General features: G+C 52.8%; 3 protein-coding genes across 3 annotated transcripts; 1 reads left to right on the forward strand and 2 right to left on the reverse strand.

The window, feature by feature from the left end:
* Positions 1-4,041: 4,041 nt before the first annotated feature.
* Positions 4,042-5,877, forward strand: BDW74DRAFT_189233 (uncharacterized protein; the record flags this gene model as incomplete). The annotated part of the gene is made up of 3 exons (XM_073731927.1): positions 4,042-4,161; positions 4,235-5,282; positions 5,336-5,877. 3 exons carry the CDS (start codon positions 4,042-4,044, stop codon positions 5,875-5,877), a joined length of 1,710 nt encoding a protein of 569 aa, XP_073586551.1.
* A 3,421-nt stretch (positions 5,878-9,298) lies between these two features.
* BDW74DRAFT_148111 (O-methyltransferase) lies at positions 9,299-10,166 on the reverse strand. The gene is made up of 2 exons (XM_073723648.1): positions 9,603-10,166; positions 9,299-9,543 (listed from the first exon to the last, which is right to left on the reverse strand). The coding sequence occupies exons 1-2, from the start codon at positions 10,117-10,119 to the stop codon at positions 9,332-9,334; spliced, it is 729 nt and encodes a 242-aa protein (XP_073586552.1). The 5' UTR covers positions 10,120-10,166; the 3' UTR covers positions 9,299-9,331.
* A 762-nt stretch (positions 10,167-10,928) lies between these two features.
* On the reverse strand, positions 10,929-12,413 carry BDW74DRAFT_166452 (uncharacterized protein; the record flags this gene model as incomplete). Its single annotated transcript, XM_073726563.1, has 2 exons — positions 10,929-12,256; positions 12,356-12,413. The coding sequence occupies 2 exons, from the start codon at positions 12,411-12,413 to the stop codon at positions 10,929-10,931; spliced, it is 1,386 nt and encodes a 461-aa protein (XP_073586553.1).
* Between the last annotated feature and the right edge of the window lie 2,944 nt (positions 12,414-15,357).

Genomic DNA, 15,357 nt, shown 5'->3' on the forward strand with positions numbered 1-15,357 from the left:
CTTGGCTACATCCCTCATGTATACCAGGTACCCAAGTGCTTTGCAATGCTTAGAATCATGGGTTACCCTGCTTCTTTAGTGTGGCCTGTTTGTTGCTTTTGTGTTCGATTGCTTTGCTTGTCTATTGACATATTGCCATACGTCTCACTTATCGCGGTGTATTACTGTAAAAGCATGACTACCTGCCATATTGTAGCATAAGGGTAGGTGGCCGACTCCTTACTGCGTACTCCAATTAATTATGGCCTTCCCAAAAAAAAAGGAATGGATCAATGTCCTCAAGTCCCAACCTTGAGGCCTACAGTAACAGGATACAAAGTACTTTGAACTCAGGTCAATTGTGGTAAGGATCTCTCGATACCCACGGAGAACGCTGGGGAAGATTGTCTACCTAAATCAACATAATTGGAGCGAGGGCCTGAAGCCCAACCGTCATGTTGTACTATAGTAGTATTCAAACGCTCCTTTTGTGCAATTCGTATGCAGCACACTTACAGATGATTGGAAGTTCGTAAGATGTCCATTTTATCTACCATGATAGCAGGCTATAAATAACAGGACAAGACGCCCGGCAAAACTACCGATACAGCGGAGTCCTTCGATCATCCGCACCTGCAAACTCACCGTTATTCTCTTCAAGACATCTTCCCCCCATTGTGACTTCACGATGCTCTCCTTCATCCTCCCCTTGGCCCTCGTCATCTCCATGGCCATACTTAATCCCAACCGGTCGGGTCGGCTTTATGTACAGCGGTGAAAGCTACATCTAATTCCCGGGCACGTTTAGTCTCCCCGGTCCATTGGACGCTGGGTGTTCCACGTTTCAACGGCGAGTTTCTTACGGCCTGGTGTGATCGGTTGTCGATAGCGGTGGTGGGAGTGTTCTCCAAGGCGACGCCGTTGACGGTGGGAATGGTGAAGCCGAGGCCTTGCAGTTGAGGATCCCTCGTCAGCTTTGATGACGCTCACCGCACCCTCGCTCTGTTGGAACCCAGGCTGCTCCGGTCTGGGTGCGGGTGGTTACCTACAGTAGTCCCAGGGTCTACCGAGACGTTTCCTTTCAGGGGGGTCGTTTAGTTTATATGCGTGTTGGTACAGCACGCTCATCCTTTCGTGAACCATATGGTATGGTACCATATATGTAACGTGGACGAGCTGCGTATATCTAAATTGTTGTACATATACTGCGATTGTCGTCCTTGCTTTTGGTTGGACATTGATGCAGGGCACCTTACTGAAATCGCATCACGCACAGTGTTATGTAGGTGTAATAAGAAGATTGAAAGCGCACCGGGATGCCAGCAGGTCGTTTAGGACGAAATCTCCCATTTACTATAACTGCGGCGGGTAGTGGCTAAAGCTATAGCGTGAAGGTAAGGGCCTACAGAGTAGCCTTGCATGGCGTGGACAATCTCCAACAGCTAAAGATACTGTGTGGAGTGCACAGGAAGATCTACGTGATAGCTCCGTGCGTGCTATCCAGACCGTAAGCATAATAGCCCGAGGAGCGCCACAGCAATCAATCAATAGTCGCTTGCCTCCTTGCATCCTATCACTCCATGACCGCTAAGCCAATGCCTCATCGTTCAGCTTGACGTGGGTTCCCAAGGCAACTTGGAACTGGCTGACCTTTTCCAAATTGTTTTGCCAGCCATCATCCACGGACATATAAACTGACACTTGTCCCTCCCACACCCACACCTAGAAAAGATACATGTACCGCGCTCCTCCATTCTTTCAGAGCACTAGCTACCCTATACCGCACAGACGGATACCTAGCGATTATACCTTGCTTCCCACAATGCAGCTCTGCCCGCTCTACACTGCTCTTTTGGTTGCCCTATCGCTCTAACCCCCTGCTATCCACCGCACAAGGACCCGATTCTTGGGAAATACTACAGCTAGGCTCCTACGGCCAGATCACCGGAAGTTCCGGAACGTACTGCCTGGACCGTTCAGGTTTCTTAGTGACTCAAGGAGGAGGAGATGGCTGCTACAACTTCACCGTCAGCGAAGACGGGTGCATCGCTCGCACAAATGGGATGGCGCTCTCTCCTAGGCCTCTTCAGCCATACCCACTGATGATTCGCGGGGACTGCGACCGGAGATATCAATGGCGAGGTCATGTGCAGGTACGTGCATTCTCTATATAGATGGATTTTGGCGCTGGACAGTGGTATAATTGTATGGTAGTCGGGCAATGCTAACAGTTTTGTCCATGGTCGGGCTGTTGGTTATAGGATAATCGGGAGTAGGTGACATATCAGGATCTTGCTTATTTCAGGGCCGGTGATGAGGATGAGACACCGCCGTATGGACCTGCGTGGCCCGTGGATGGTATCGGGGCGTCCCGGCAGGTGGTCAACTCAACAGGGGATGCTGAACAGGAGGTGGCGCTTGTTTTCACGGTCATCTGAATGGCAAGTACGGACATTGGTTTGTGTTAGGATGTACCATGGTACCACCATATTATGAGCCTTATAAGTCAGATAGGTATTCAAGAGGTATTTACCTACCCCCCTATACTTTTCTAGCCCTAAAGCACCATGTTAATATAAAATTCTTTTTAGCAATATTATCATTTCTTGGAACGTACAGGCGGATTAAAAGCCTTATATCTCTGTAATGAATCATTAATTCTGTCCGATCCAGTCTGCAGACCCTATCACTGCGTGCAGCATGACTGGAGGGTCTCTCCTAATGGCCCCAGGCTACAAGCGGCAAATATTATGGACTAGGGAACCCTACAGCTGATTGAAGACTCCAGCTCGCTTCGCTTTGATGACTTACCATTATGTTCCCCATCTTCATTTTCATCTCCTCGTTCCTGGTTTTTGCCTTGCATGGTGTTCTTGATGTGTGACTACGCATGAGATCTTGCGCTATCGATTGTGGCGTGGCCCTAATGCGCATATCTCACATGGAGATCAAGATCGACGGTCTGCAGGGTTCAGACTCCAGCCCGATGTCATATGTGGGGGCCCCAGGGCCAGCCAATGGTGACTATGTTGCAGAACACTGGAGAACCGCGCTCACCATTCAGCATCGTTAGGTACCCATATTAAGCCTGACTCCGCGTCAGCATTAAGTACGATCGTAGAAAACCAGGGAACTCCGTGGCAGCGAATGCAAGTAAAGCCACAGCCCGGTCATCAGGACATTCTGACTGCGTGAGGAAAGGGCAATGAGACGTTCTTTGGACTGTAAAACTTAAAACAAACCAAGTCCCAATATAACCATTCGCCAGCTCATACATACCAGGGCCGTCCCAGCTGCCGCATATATATCTGGCTTACCGATTCCGTGTCGCACCTCGAGGTGTTCTGATTCCCCTCGCCTACTCCTCTTTGCAACATGAGTTCTCGTCCAATCAATATAGGTAATCCCATTCAGCTCACGATGAGAAAAACCGCGCCCAGCCAAACTAAGTTTCCATCGCCATCTCCATCGCCGTAGCCCTTGCCCCCAACCATCCAGCTTAGACCAATTCGCGCAAGCCTAGGTACGTAGAGGTCCAGCTAGTTATACAGAAGGCTCGGTAATTAATTCACTTTTTCTACGCGAGGCAAGCGGCACTTCTCGGTCCCAATGTTATGGCGCATCTTGGGCGCATCGTGTACACCGGTCAAACTGTTTACACAAGCAGGGGCCGGATGGTAAAATCACGATAGGCGGCACCTGTTTCAGATCCATGCGACCAATCCAAAATGCCTTGCCGAGGACTGGTTCGGACTGTTTTAGACTCAGCATGGAACCGTGGCCAAATGTTTGATATCTCGGCATGGACCGAGGGATCGACGCACAGGGCGCAGAGTGCCACGGATCAACCACGAACTGGGTAAGGGCTGCGAACCAAAAGTAGATGGAACGATCCATGTTTGGGGAGGTGGGACTGGAACAATTGGTCGTTTTACCCCGTGTCGAATTTTTTCAACTGCGCCATAATATAAACAAGGTCAGAGTCTGAACCCCGGGCTCGAGCTCGCCTCCCCTTCCACTACTCTGCTCACCATTTGGCTTTCGCTGCGCGACACCGTCGACATGGGTACGGACAAAACGGAAGAGACACGGGTCCAGATGCAGTGCGCCAGCGAAGAGGGCAGCATCAACCGCACGCATACGGCCGAGGATGGCGAGATTGAATACGCTGGTCGACCGAAGGTAGCATGCCTATTGATTATATCCATGATTCCAATTTCAGTGGAAAAGCCCTAACAAAGACCAATTACTACAGCTCAGCAACCTCCAATTCATCGGAGTCCTCACCGGGTTCGGCATGTCCTTCGTCGGCTCCCAGATCCAGCCTCTCCTCTTCGCCGCCATCTTCCCCCTCGTCTCGGCCTCCTTCGGCGCCTCAAATCTTCTCTTCTGGTTCACATGCACGCAGCAGATCGCCACAGGCGTGATCGCCCCCTTCGCAGGCTCGCTGGCCGACCTGTTCGGACGCAAGACCATCACCATTGCCGGCATCCTCTCCGCCATGTTCGGCATGATTCTGTGCGCGGCGTCCCCAACGGCAGGCGGGTATCTGGCGGGCCAGATCTTCAACGGGATTGGGATGGCAATCCAGGAGCTCATGGCTATTGCTGCGATTGCCGAGATTGTGCCTACACAGTATCGTGGGTACTATATCGCGATTGTCGTTGCGAGTTTTCTCCCCTTCGCGCCGGGGAGTCTCTACGGCGCTTTGATTGCGGAGCACAACTGGCGGTACTGTGCGTGTTTGATTGCGGTCTGGAACTTTCTCACGGCCGCCGTGATCTGGTGGTTCTATAACCCTCCTCCGCGAGAGAACGCGGCTGGTCTTACGTGGATGGACAAAGTCAAGCGGATTGACTACGTCGGTGGTCTGATTATGACAGGTGGTCTGGTCTTCCTCCTTATCGCGCTCAACTGGGGTGGGCAGCAGTACCCGTGGAATGATGGCAAGGTCATCGCGTTCTTGACACTTGGGATTGCGCTCCTGCTCGCGTTCTTCGCGTATGAGAAGTTCTTCGCCAGCCACCCTATGTTCCCATCTACGTTACTCCGGCATCCAAGGACGTTCAGTGCACTGATGGTTGTTATCCTGCTGGCGGGGATCAACTATGTCGCACTGCTGATCTTCTGGGTCCTGGAAGCCGTGAGCGTATACGACTCTGACCAGGTTGAGCTTGGAGTTCGGACAATGCCGTACGGGTTCTGTATCGTCGGAGGCGCAATAATCTCTGCTATCCTCATCTCCGCATTCAAGAGCCATTTGCGTGTGATCATGACCGGGTTCTGCGTTGTTCAGGTCATTGGTAAGCTACGCCAAAAACATCTCCACCATGACACCCCTACTAACGCGGCACAGGAATCGGCTGCATGGCCGCGGTCAAAACCTCCGACATAAACACCGTCTGGGCGCCTCTTATTTTCAGCCTCCTCGGCATCGGCGGCGTGCTGGTCCCAAACCAGATCATCGTAACCGTAATCTGCCCGGATGACCTTCTCGCAACAGCAACCTGCCTAACAGCATGTCTCCGCGCCGTCGGGCAGGTCATCGGCACGAGCATCTTCTTCAACCAGTTCACGGTGGCACTGGTCAAGAACACGTACAGCCACGTTGTGCCTGCGGCGCTTGAAGCGAAATTCTACAACTTTGACCTCCTGGCGCCGATGATGGAGACGCTTGTCACAACCCCGTGGAAGGAGTGGGTCATGACCGTTGCGGACCAGGTGAAGCCTGAGCAGATAGCCATCATCCGGCCGGCGATCATTGAGGCGTTTAGACTTGCGTTCGAGAGAGTTTGGTATATCTCAATCGGCTTTGGGGTTGCGGCCGTGGTGGCGAGTGTATTCATTGAGGATCTGGGCGCGATGATGGATGGGCATGTTGCAGTCAAATACTTTTGAGCTTGTGGTTGGATGGCGCTGGTAATGTAAAATTCGGTAATTGGACTTTGCTTCGGGCGTTACCTAGGGTAGGCTTTACGATTTCATAGCTTGGATGGTCGGCAATCACTGCAGTGCAGGCATCAACCAATATGGCACTCCGTACGCCACGCCTATTGGCCTCTGCGTACGCTTGTAGGGGCTTATGACAACTCGGTATTACCTTCTGATCAATCCTGCAGGTGCCCAGGTGTAGTCGGCTGAACTGGGCCCGTCAGCACACGCCACGTAGGACATGCCATCGTACCAATCGTGAATACTATGGTTATCGGCGTGCTGCTTCAGCCCCCACTAGTCTGTCATTTGCAATCTCCCATCTTGGAAGTACTGTTGGCAGAACCCTTCTCTTAGGAATTTAAGTCCCCTTCGCCGTTTTATTAACATAATTCGTTGCGTTCGACTATTGGCCGAGTATATGCGAAGAGATAGTTGTGCGGCATGGAAACCAAACAGGTTAATTCCGTGAGTTAACTCTTCTGTACCCTTCCAGTGCTCCATTTGTGCTTCTTCCTTTGACACCCGCAGACTGTCATCGTGCGAACATTCGTTGTTCGACGCGCACTGACTGGCTTACCTCTGGGCAAAAATATTCTTGCGCATTCAGCCCTACTAGTTCTGCTACGCTGCGGGATATTCTTTGTGCTCGAACGTCTGGACGGACGGTCGCGAATCAGTACGTATATGTGATGATCCTATCCCTCCCTCCTTACCGACCCAGGTTAACGCTGCGTCGTCGCCCCAGGATGCGAACGAGTCACATTCGAAGTTACTAAGACGCATCAGTACCACGAGGAGATCATACTTGACGGGCTCTCATGGACAAAGCAACGCTACGGACAAAGTGTTTCCACTCCTCGCACCGTCGACGAAACGCGTGATTTCTTCCTTGATTACGTCCAGCAATTCCCATACGACTCGCGCTTCAAGAACTGCCATATCGCACAGGAGGACATTAGGAGGTGGCTCGGGTTGACTGTACCAGAGGCAACAACTACAACAAAGGTTGCGAACTGGATTGCATCGTGGATACCGCTGGCGGCGATCAATAGCTCGGGTGGAGGGGATGAGCAGCATGAAAAAGTGTAGGGATTCCATCACATGTCTTGCTTCTATATCACGAGGGGCGATACATAGTGCCGTTCCAGCCTTACTGCTTGCTCAACCATCGGCTCAGAGATCTGTACCGCTCCGCGACTTCCTTCGCGAGCTGTACTCGGAGCGTTGACCTAATGACGAGGCTGACATAGACGCCTCTTCTCTGTATGACGAGCTAGACTCGGAACCTCGGTGACGGCGATGATGGCGCCGCCGACGACGCCCTGAAGAGGTGGTGCTCCGGTCCGTACAGGAACTGCCACCAATGGACGACGCATCCGGCTCCCTGGGCTGCGACCGACGAGCCGGCCGGGGCCGAGGGCTTTCCCTGACTGTTCCATCCTGCCACCCACGACTTCCAGTTCTCTCGCCCCGCATTATCCCCCATCTGTATATTTTCGTATGAGCGTCGCTCCCCTCGCCTTGTATTGTAGTTATCCCCCTTTGCCTCCGCCTCCTCCACCACCTCCCCCTCACTCTCGTGTATAGTGCTTTCGTCGGTATATCTGTTTTCGCAAGGACAGTCGCGCGCGGCAGATGGAGGCTCGTCGGGCTCGTTGTCATCCTCGTTACCGTCAGGTTCGGTATCATTCGCTGCCGCTTTATCTTCGAAGTGCGAGCTATCGGGGGTTCGTTGCGGGTCGTCCCAGTCGCTTTCCTCATCGTCCTCCGGGGCTCCGAGCACGCGGGGCTCTTCCTCGTCGCCTAAGAAAATACCTGATTAGACTGCGTGTTCTTGCCCTATCCTTAGACGGAGAACCCCCGACAGTACCATACTAAACATATTTTCCGGGAGGTAACATACCGAACAACCACTCCGGAAAGCTCCTCTTCTTCGGCGGAAGTAGCTGGATGTGGTCATGGTCGTTCTCGTCCTCACCGGGGAGATTCATAACCACCATGTGCTGCTGAAGGCAAACATCCCCGCGGAGCCGAAACGGCGCGCTGCTCTCCGGAAAGAAAAGAGGCTCCTCGATCCGAATCTGGTAGAACGTCGGTATAAGGATCTCGAAGCGCGGGTGCACCTTGCAACCGCCGTTCCTGTCCTCCCGCCGAATCGCCTGCATCACCAACACCATCTCATCCAGGTCGTTCCATATCCCCAGGAACTGCGGCGAGATCGGCCCATCTTCCCTGAGCCTCGCGGCGAAATTATGTCGCCACGCGGTATCGGGGTGGAAGACCAGATACCACGTGTCCGGGTGTGCGCTGTCCATGGCGCCCAGGAGCATGTTCCACACCTGGGCCGCGAACTCTGGAGCTTGCAGCGCCGTCAGGGCGGTGACGTGCACGCTGATGGCCTGCAGGCTTCGCGATACTTGGCCCAGCAGGCAAACCCCTGTGTTCCCTCTGTGGGCTATGCTGAGGACAGCTGCGGTTTGCAGGCCCGTTGCGAGCGCGAACGCACCGGCGACGTATTGCAACTTGTCGGCGTGGGAGCGTGCCGCGATGAGGCCCTTCATGATCTTGCGCGCTGGTTCAATCATGGCTGATCCTTGACGGAAGTAGTCACTGGCGCGGTTGAAGGCCCTAGCCATCATCATGCACAGCTTCGGAAGGGACTACTAGTAGGGATGCGGTGGGGTTATGGGCAAAAGAGGGATCCTGGGGTCAAGGTAAGTTGGCCTCAACTACCCCGCTTAAAGAGGCACGGGCCTGCTGGCCCTTTGGCCTATAGGGCACGTTGCGTTACTTGGCCTGCCTGATTATCTGCTGGGCAATGTTTTTGGGAGAGAAAAGCAAACAGGGCAGCCTCGCATGCAGCCTTGCGGTGCTGCTTACGAAGTTCACTAGTGTGATACAATACCTACAAAAGACACCTGCAATACTTAGAGAGGAGTTAAGGTAATACCGCATAGCTTGCGCTTGGATTTTTGAGAGCTATTATTATGAACTTTGGGGCTATAATACTCCTCTCTCGTGACGGGACAGCGGGTTGGTTATACGTGAGGATATATACCGCACTGGGACTATTAGGGAGCTTCATAAATTTTGGATTTCAATAGTGCAGCGGTTCCTGGCCGACAATGATGTTTTATGAAGACGTCATCTATTGCATTTTCCTGTTGGCAGGCATACTATGATTTTATTTTTGTAGCCGACACCAATTCTTCCCGCAGGACACGGATGCAGCAATTCCACCCAACTACGTACTATCTCCTATCCCTCGACAGCGATACGGATGCTGTAATGTCAAGAGTCTTTACAAAGATCTCGCCAAGTACGATTAATCCCGAGGGAGTCGTGATTGAGCCAAATGACGAGCCCCGGATATGGTACTTAGGTAATCCAACCGAGCATTCTCAGCAAAGCCAATTCATTAATTTGGCTGTGGCATGTACACGCACATCTCAAACCCATTCGTGAACGGCAGAGTCATGTTGCGGAACCCGCTGTCAGGCGCTCGAAGGTAAGCCAGCAAGTCTGCATACCCCCCGGCGCCAGAGATGGTGTTATCCACCAAGACGACTGCGCCGTGCCGGAGGCGAGGCTGTACAGTCTTAAGCGTGGAGAGGGCGAGCTTGGACCAGACTGTTGTCGAAGAGTGAGCAAGGGCATCGGCAGAACGCAAAGGACTGGGGGATACTAACTGTCCAGCAACAACAGATCAACCTCTGGCAAATCCACCTTCAACGTCTTCAATAAATCTCCCTCACGCAGGTCAATCTGGTTCTCAACCTCAGGACCACACTGCCTCCAGTACTCCCTGGCAATCTTTGCCTTCTCAGCCTCCTTTTCAGTCGCAATCACAACCCCCTCCTTTCCCGTTGCAGCCTTAGTCTTAGCAACAGCAAGAGCAAGGTAAATCGTGCTAACTCCAAAGCTCGTACCCGCCTCAACAACATTCGTAGCACCCATGGCATTGATAAGCTGGTATGTAAACTGGCACTTGTCTTCATCCAGCGCAATGAACTTGTCCAGCATCAGCTTGTCGAACTCAGCGGCGGGATCCTTCTTGTCGCCTAATTCGCCAATGACCATGGACGAGAAGATCTTGCCTTCTCTGGCATTGGCAATGGCAGCTTCCTGCTCGAGTGACCTCTTGTGAAGGTCCGCGAGGAGCTGCAGGATGTGGGGAGGGGCGTCAACGGGGTTTGGGGAGGACATGGCGGTGGCTTGGAAGGTTGCTAGAGAGAAAGTGTACCTGAGTGTGAGACAGATTGTGGTGATGCTCGTCGGGTTGATGTGTGTTATGAAAATCCAAGTATGAGTCAACATTATTTTATACGAAGACCTCGATGTCATGGCAGGCTCCATAGCCCCCCGCTCTCTAAGCCCTAAGCCAAATACGGCTAACGTACCATCAGGTATTGCGGGTTAAAAGCGGCCTTGGCGCGGCGGGGTAAAGTCATTTCCGCACTCAAGGCCAAGTCACGTGCCATGAGCCTTGCTCTGTTGGCGTTGCTGCCCTCGCCTATCATATCATGATGGGTTACCTGCTCATTTTCCTGAATTTCACCCATTGGAATAGACTCTGAAGACAGCTAGTCCCTTGTAGAAACTCACTACGCCTGCTTGTTTCCTGCGTTGCTGAAAACAAATGACGTCAACTTGGCGAACCCCTCCACTTGTGTAGGTAGGCTGGGGTAACCCGTTTCGGGGTCATTTTGCGAGGACCCTTACCCCGGAGCAGGCCGGGAAGTCTAGATCAAGGGCGGCGATCTTCGAGCATCCGTCCGAGTCACCGATCAATGTCTCGGCAAAATGCAGATTGCCGAGTTAACGGTGCAGGGAGAAAGAGGAGGGCGGGAGATAGGCATAGCCTAGCCTACGTGGCGAGAGTCTAAGCATTCTAAATAGGAGATAGTCCAGTGCCTCGGACGCAATTGGCCTTCCAGTACGTTTGGATGGTTTCAAATGGTGGTTCTATTTCGACAACTACACTGATCCCTCAGTATGCTCTATATATATCCATCCTACTCCGACCGCTTCTCAACCCTCGGCAAGCCACACCACGCAACCCCCATAACCGCATAAAGCCCCAGACAAACCGGGTGAAGCACAACTGTGCCGACTCTTTGTGCAAGGATCCCCGTAAGAAAAGGAAAAACCGCGCCCCCGCTACTCCCCAGCGCCGTAACAAAACTCAGACTCTGCAGTTGTATGCGTCTCGGTAAAAGCTTCGCAAACACAGCTGTTGAACACGGGAAGACCGGACCTAGCAGGAAGCCGAGGATCGCAACTGAAACGGCCTCGCCGATGATATTGGGAACAAGCCAGGTTAGCAGTTGGAACCCAATTGCACCCAGTACCATTAGGAAGACTGCGATTTTGTTACCGATCCGGTGCGCGGGATACACGAGGAGGAAGCGGCCCAGTGTGATGCCCGCCCAAAAGCCGGCGCTCACGTAGCCGACTTTGTTGGGGGAGCCGTCGCGGTAGGTTATCAAGAAGGAGACGACCCAGCCAGATACGGAGACCTCGGCGCCTTGGTAGGCAAAGATGAAGAGGGCGCCGAGGAGGGTTGTGCGGGTGCGGAGAGTGGTCTTAAGGAGGTGGAACCGGCTGCTTGGGGTATTGTTTGCGATGGTTTCAGAGAATGAAGAGGGCGGCGGTTCTGAGATAGCAGGCATCGCGGCATTTTCATCGTATCCCATAAACGCCCAGGCGGAGAAGGCCAGGTTCAGCGCCGAAACTCCCAAAGTAATGAGGTAGAAGAACGTCCACTGAATATCAGTCGAGACCATGGCCGTGGCGATCAAAGGCGCGATGACGCCTCCAAACCCATAAGCACCCGAGAAACAGCCCAGCGCCGTTGTAGAGTTGGACAGATTGGCGCAGAAGACATTGTTCATCGCGATACTGAGCGCCATTCCAAAGCCGAGCAGGAAGAACGCGGCCACGACAACTGGAAACGGAGGATGGCAGGAGATGGCGACATACCCAGCCGTCAGAAAACCCATGGACAGTGCATAACTCAGGGGATACCCGAGTTTTGTCTTAATGGTGTGAGTTAATGGTGCAGCAAGAAGGAAACCCGCGGCGTTGGCGATGAAAATCAGCGAGACGATAGCGTAGCCGATGCCGTAGTCCTCTTCGATATAAGGTATAAGTGCCCCCGGAGCGCCGTCATTCATGCCATTGCCAAAATTCATCAGGCAAGCACTTGCCAGGCGCCATTTCACCTTCCAGGCCTGGTCGCCTTGGGCATTCCGATGCCCCCCTGCTCGAGCACGGTCATTTTGAACCGTTGATCGAGGGTTATGCGGTTGCCCATTGCTTGCTTCCTCCGGGCTCACTGGGTCTAAGCTGAGACTTGTTTGGGTCTGCGATGTAAAGGATGTTTCCACCTGAGAATGCCGCTTAAGCGAGCTAGTAGCGGGAGGCGTAGGTGACAAAAAACTAGGGCCTTGGAATGATGTATCAAAGCCAAGCGATGCAAGCAAGACATTGCCCGTCATTGTGGGCTGGAGGCGCTGCGGCGGCAGGAATCCTTGGGGACGTCAGGTACCTAGAAGGAGGGAGAGGCCGCTCAATATGATACGCCTATAACCAAAGGTTTCACGTCGGAGAGAGAAAAAAGGGGGGTCCAACATGATAGATGCTTCTTAACGGTCTGGCATTGATTATAAATCAACATGCCCTCTGTGTGGGGCCGTCTCTCCGACTTACACTATTGAGTCCCTATCTATGGCCCGAATCAAGGCGGCCCCGTGGGGAATCATCGGAGTTAGTCAGACAACGTCATGCCTCAGTGAGATTGGCAAGGGGTAGCCAGTATGTCCGCGTTAGCCTTATATCGAATGGTACCAAGATACCGCTGCGTTTATTGCCATCAGGTAATTCAACGGCCACCTTGGATTTCAGAGTTTTGTCTACGCTCGGTTAAGACGGGGTTTGCACTCAGCGACTATGGTATGCTCCCGAAGCGACAGAGATGAACAAGGGTCAATTACATGGGGCTATGAGCCTAGCAACCATAGGCCAGAAGTCGGCATGACCGAGACAGGATTGTTCAAAGCCGTTGAACGACCGAGTATATACAATGACAAGGGCTAAACACCAACATAATGCTATAGCTACTCCGAAACCGTCTAGACCCTGTGCAAGATACCACCGATTTGCCCGCCCGCCAGTCATCCCTCACCAACACAGTATACCGTGTATACCACACCTACTGGAACTAGAAAAAATCAATACCCGTAACTCATAACCATGGCAGATCTAGATCCTTGGCGAGGCTCCTAAAGACCTCTTGGTCCCTGATGCAGCGATCAGAGATATCTGCGCAGTAATTGGCTGTCTAAACCGCCTCCGTGGCATTGAGTTCGTGAAACTTGTCCGCAATAGAAGATTCGGCTGGCAAGGATTGGCCTTGAGAAGAGGGTAGGATTGCCGTGGAGCCTCTTCGCCATTGCCGAGTGGAGGAGCGATCCTGACGCTATCCACAGATCGCGGGGGCGATCAGCACGCAAGGTCAAAGTAATAGCACAAGAGCCTTAGTCGGGAGCGTAGCAAGATCTCTCCGGTCCTCGCAACCTCGCCTTGCCACCCAATGACGGAGAAGGACAACCGCGTCTTTGGTGGGATAATCGAAGCTGACCGTATGGCATCTGTGCCAATCTCCGTCCACGAACAGCGATGCAATTGACAGTACTGCTGTCAGTTGTGGCAAGAATGCGCATGTGCATGTGGCGTGGATATCCGGGGGTTTTTGGCCAGATGGGCCCCAGAAATTGGCATACTGGCGACGAAAAGACGGGAGATGGAAAATGCGGAAGATGGCTTCAAAGTTGGTTTCGTAGACCTCTACCAGCTGATCGCAAATAGCTCTGGGCGGAAGCAAATCTCGCAACTGGTTGAGCTCACATGCAGAGGTCACCGTTTCCCCAGGCTTCTCTTGTTGAAATCGGAGATATTTGAGGAATTGGATGTTCCTTACGAGACGTAATATATCGCCATGCTCGCTAGTAAGCTCGTCGCCTATGGAGTTCGCCTTTTTCTCCAAGTCGATCAACTGCTGAGAGTAACTTTTATTGGTCAGACTCTCACTTGCAGTGGCTGGTGCATCTTGGGCGTCAGATGTACAGCTGCCTTGCTGCGTTTGCGTTCTCTGCAGCCAGGTTTCAACGGCAAGGTGGGTGGCAGTGCGGTCGATAAGAAGTACTATGGTCGTAGCGGTTTCGTCCACACATGCTCGCTTGACCTGCGCTGCGTTACCAGTCTTGGTCTTGGGGGGTAAAATGGCCTGGAAAGGGTCAAGGGGGCTGTTGCCGGCAACTGCAGGAAAGGAACGGTGGCAACCAAGCCTCGGTTTCTGAAATGGTGACGGGCAGGGGTCACTGTGACGGCGACGTTTGCGGGTCGTGCCTGCTGGAAGGGTGAAGCCATCGTGCAGTTGTTGAGCGAGACCGGGTGGTCTTGCTGCTTGGTTTCGTGCGCTCCTTCCAAAATGATGTAAAAGGGAAAGGGGAGAACGTTGGAACATGAGTTACTCTACCCTGCTTAGCTTGTTTCCTGCTACGACCGATTAATCACCCGTGGCATCCCCTGATCTGATGCATCATCCATGATTCGCAGCATGGTTGCTTTTTACGCCCAAAATACTATGGTAACTTGTCCAGTCCGTGTCACCCGTTGATTTTGAGCGGCATGTCTGCGTGGAGCGAAATTACTCTATTCGTAAAGACTCTCGCCATTTATCTACTGATTTCCTCCACTGCGTACGAGCGTTGTTATTTACGACCGTGCGCTACAACGTGGCCAGATAAGCAGATGGTCATGAGGCGTGTACGTGCTACACCTACGCAATGGAAGGCTAGGGCATCCACCCCACGAAGATAACAGAGATGTTTCATACCAGAGCTAGACTCAAAAAGCCTGAAATCAACATCAAGAACAGAAAGAACAAGCATCCCAAACAATGTTCAAGCGTATAGTGTAGGTGCGCCCTACATACGCATATGTTAAGGGCCGCGTTGATGATGTCCGTCCTGCATACCCTATATGCGGTCTCGTCGTCCCGTGTGGGCGGTGCCCTGCGTGCGTCCAGACCATAGCGACTAACCCGCGACACAAACGGTGCAACCACGTTGGTAACCGTAGCACGTTTGCCCGAATGCTCCGCCAAGACCATGATCGCTCTTCCTCATTGAAAATTCGAGGCACTGCCGCTGACCAGAACAGCCCGGTACAAGCGGATAGCCAGGTGGCGGACGTGAAGACAGCTAAGCACACGCGCCAGCGGTGGTATGTATTTCAGGGGTATACGGTTATCTGTTTTCTCTTTGTCCGGCATTCGGCGGATCTCCGAGTCGAGGGCCAGACCTACGAGGTAGACACCGTCGGGTGATTGCAGATGGGGTCCTTTGGGCTCCTGCTCGTCTATTGCCTGGCTGACGTGGA

The sequence above is a fragment of the Aspergillus multicolor genome (assembly GCF_047715735.1).
Source record: "Aspergillus multicolor strain CBS 133.54 unplaced genomic scaffold BDW74scaffold_5, whole genome shotgun sequence".
Lineage (NCBI taxonomy): Eukaryota > Fungi > Ascomycota > Eurotiomycetes > Eurotiales > Aspergillaceae > Aspergillus > Aspergillus multicolor.

Excerpts from the sequence above, each read along its gene's own strand:
- BDW74DRAFT_148111 (XM_073723648.1), bottom strand. The coding sequence starts at position 10,119 with ATGTCCTCCCCAAACCCCGTTGACGCCCCTCCCCACATCCTGCAGCTC. Across the intron at positions 9,544-9,602 it reads TGATCTGTTGTTGCTGGACA|TCTGGTCCAAGCTCGCCCTC; the intron begins GTTAGTATCCCC and ends CTTCGACAACAG.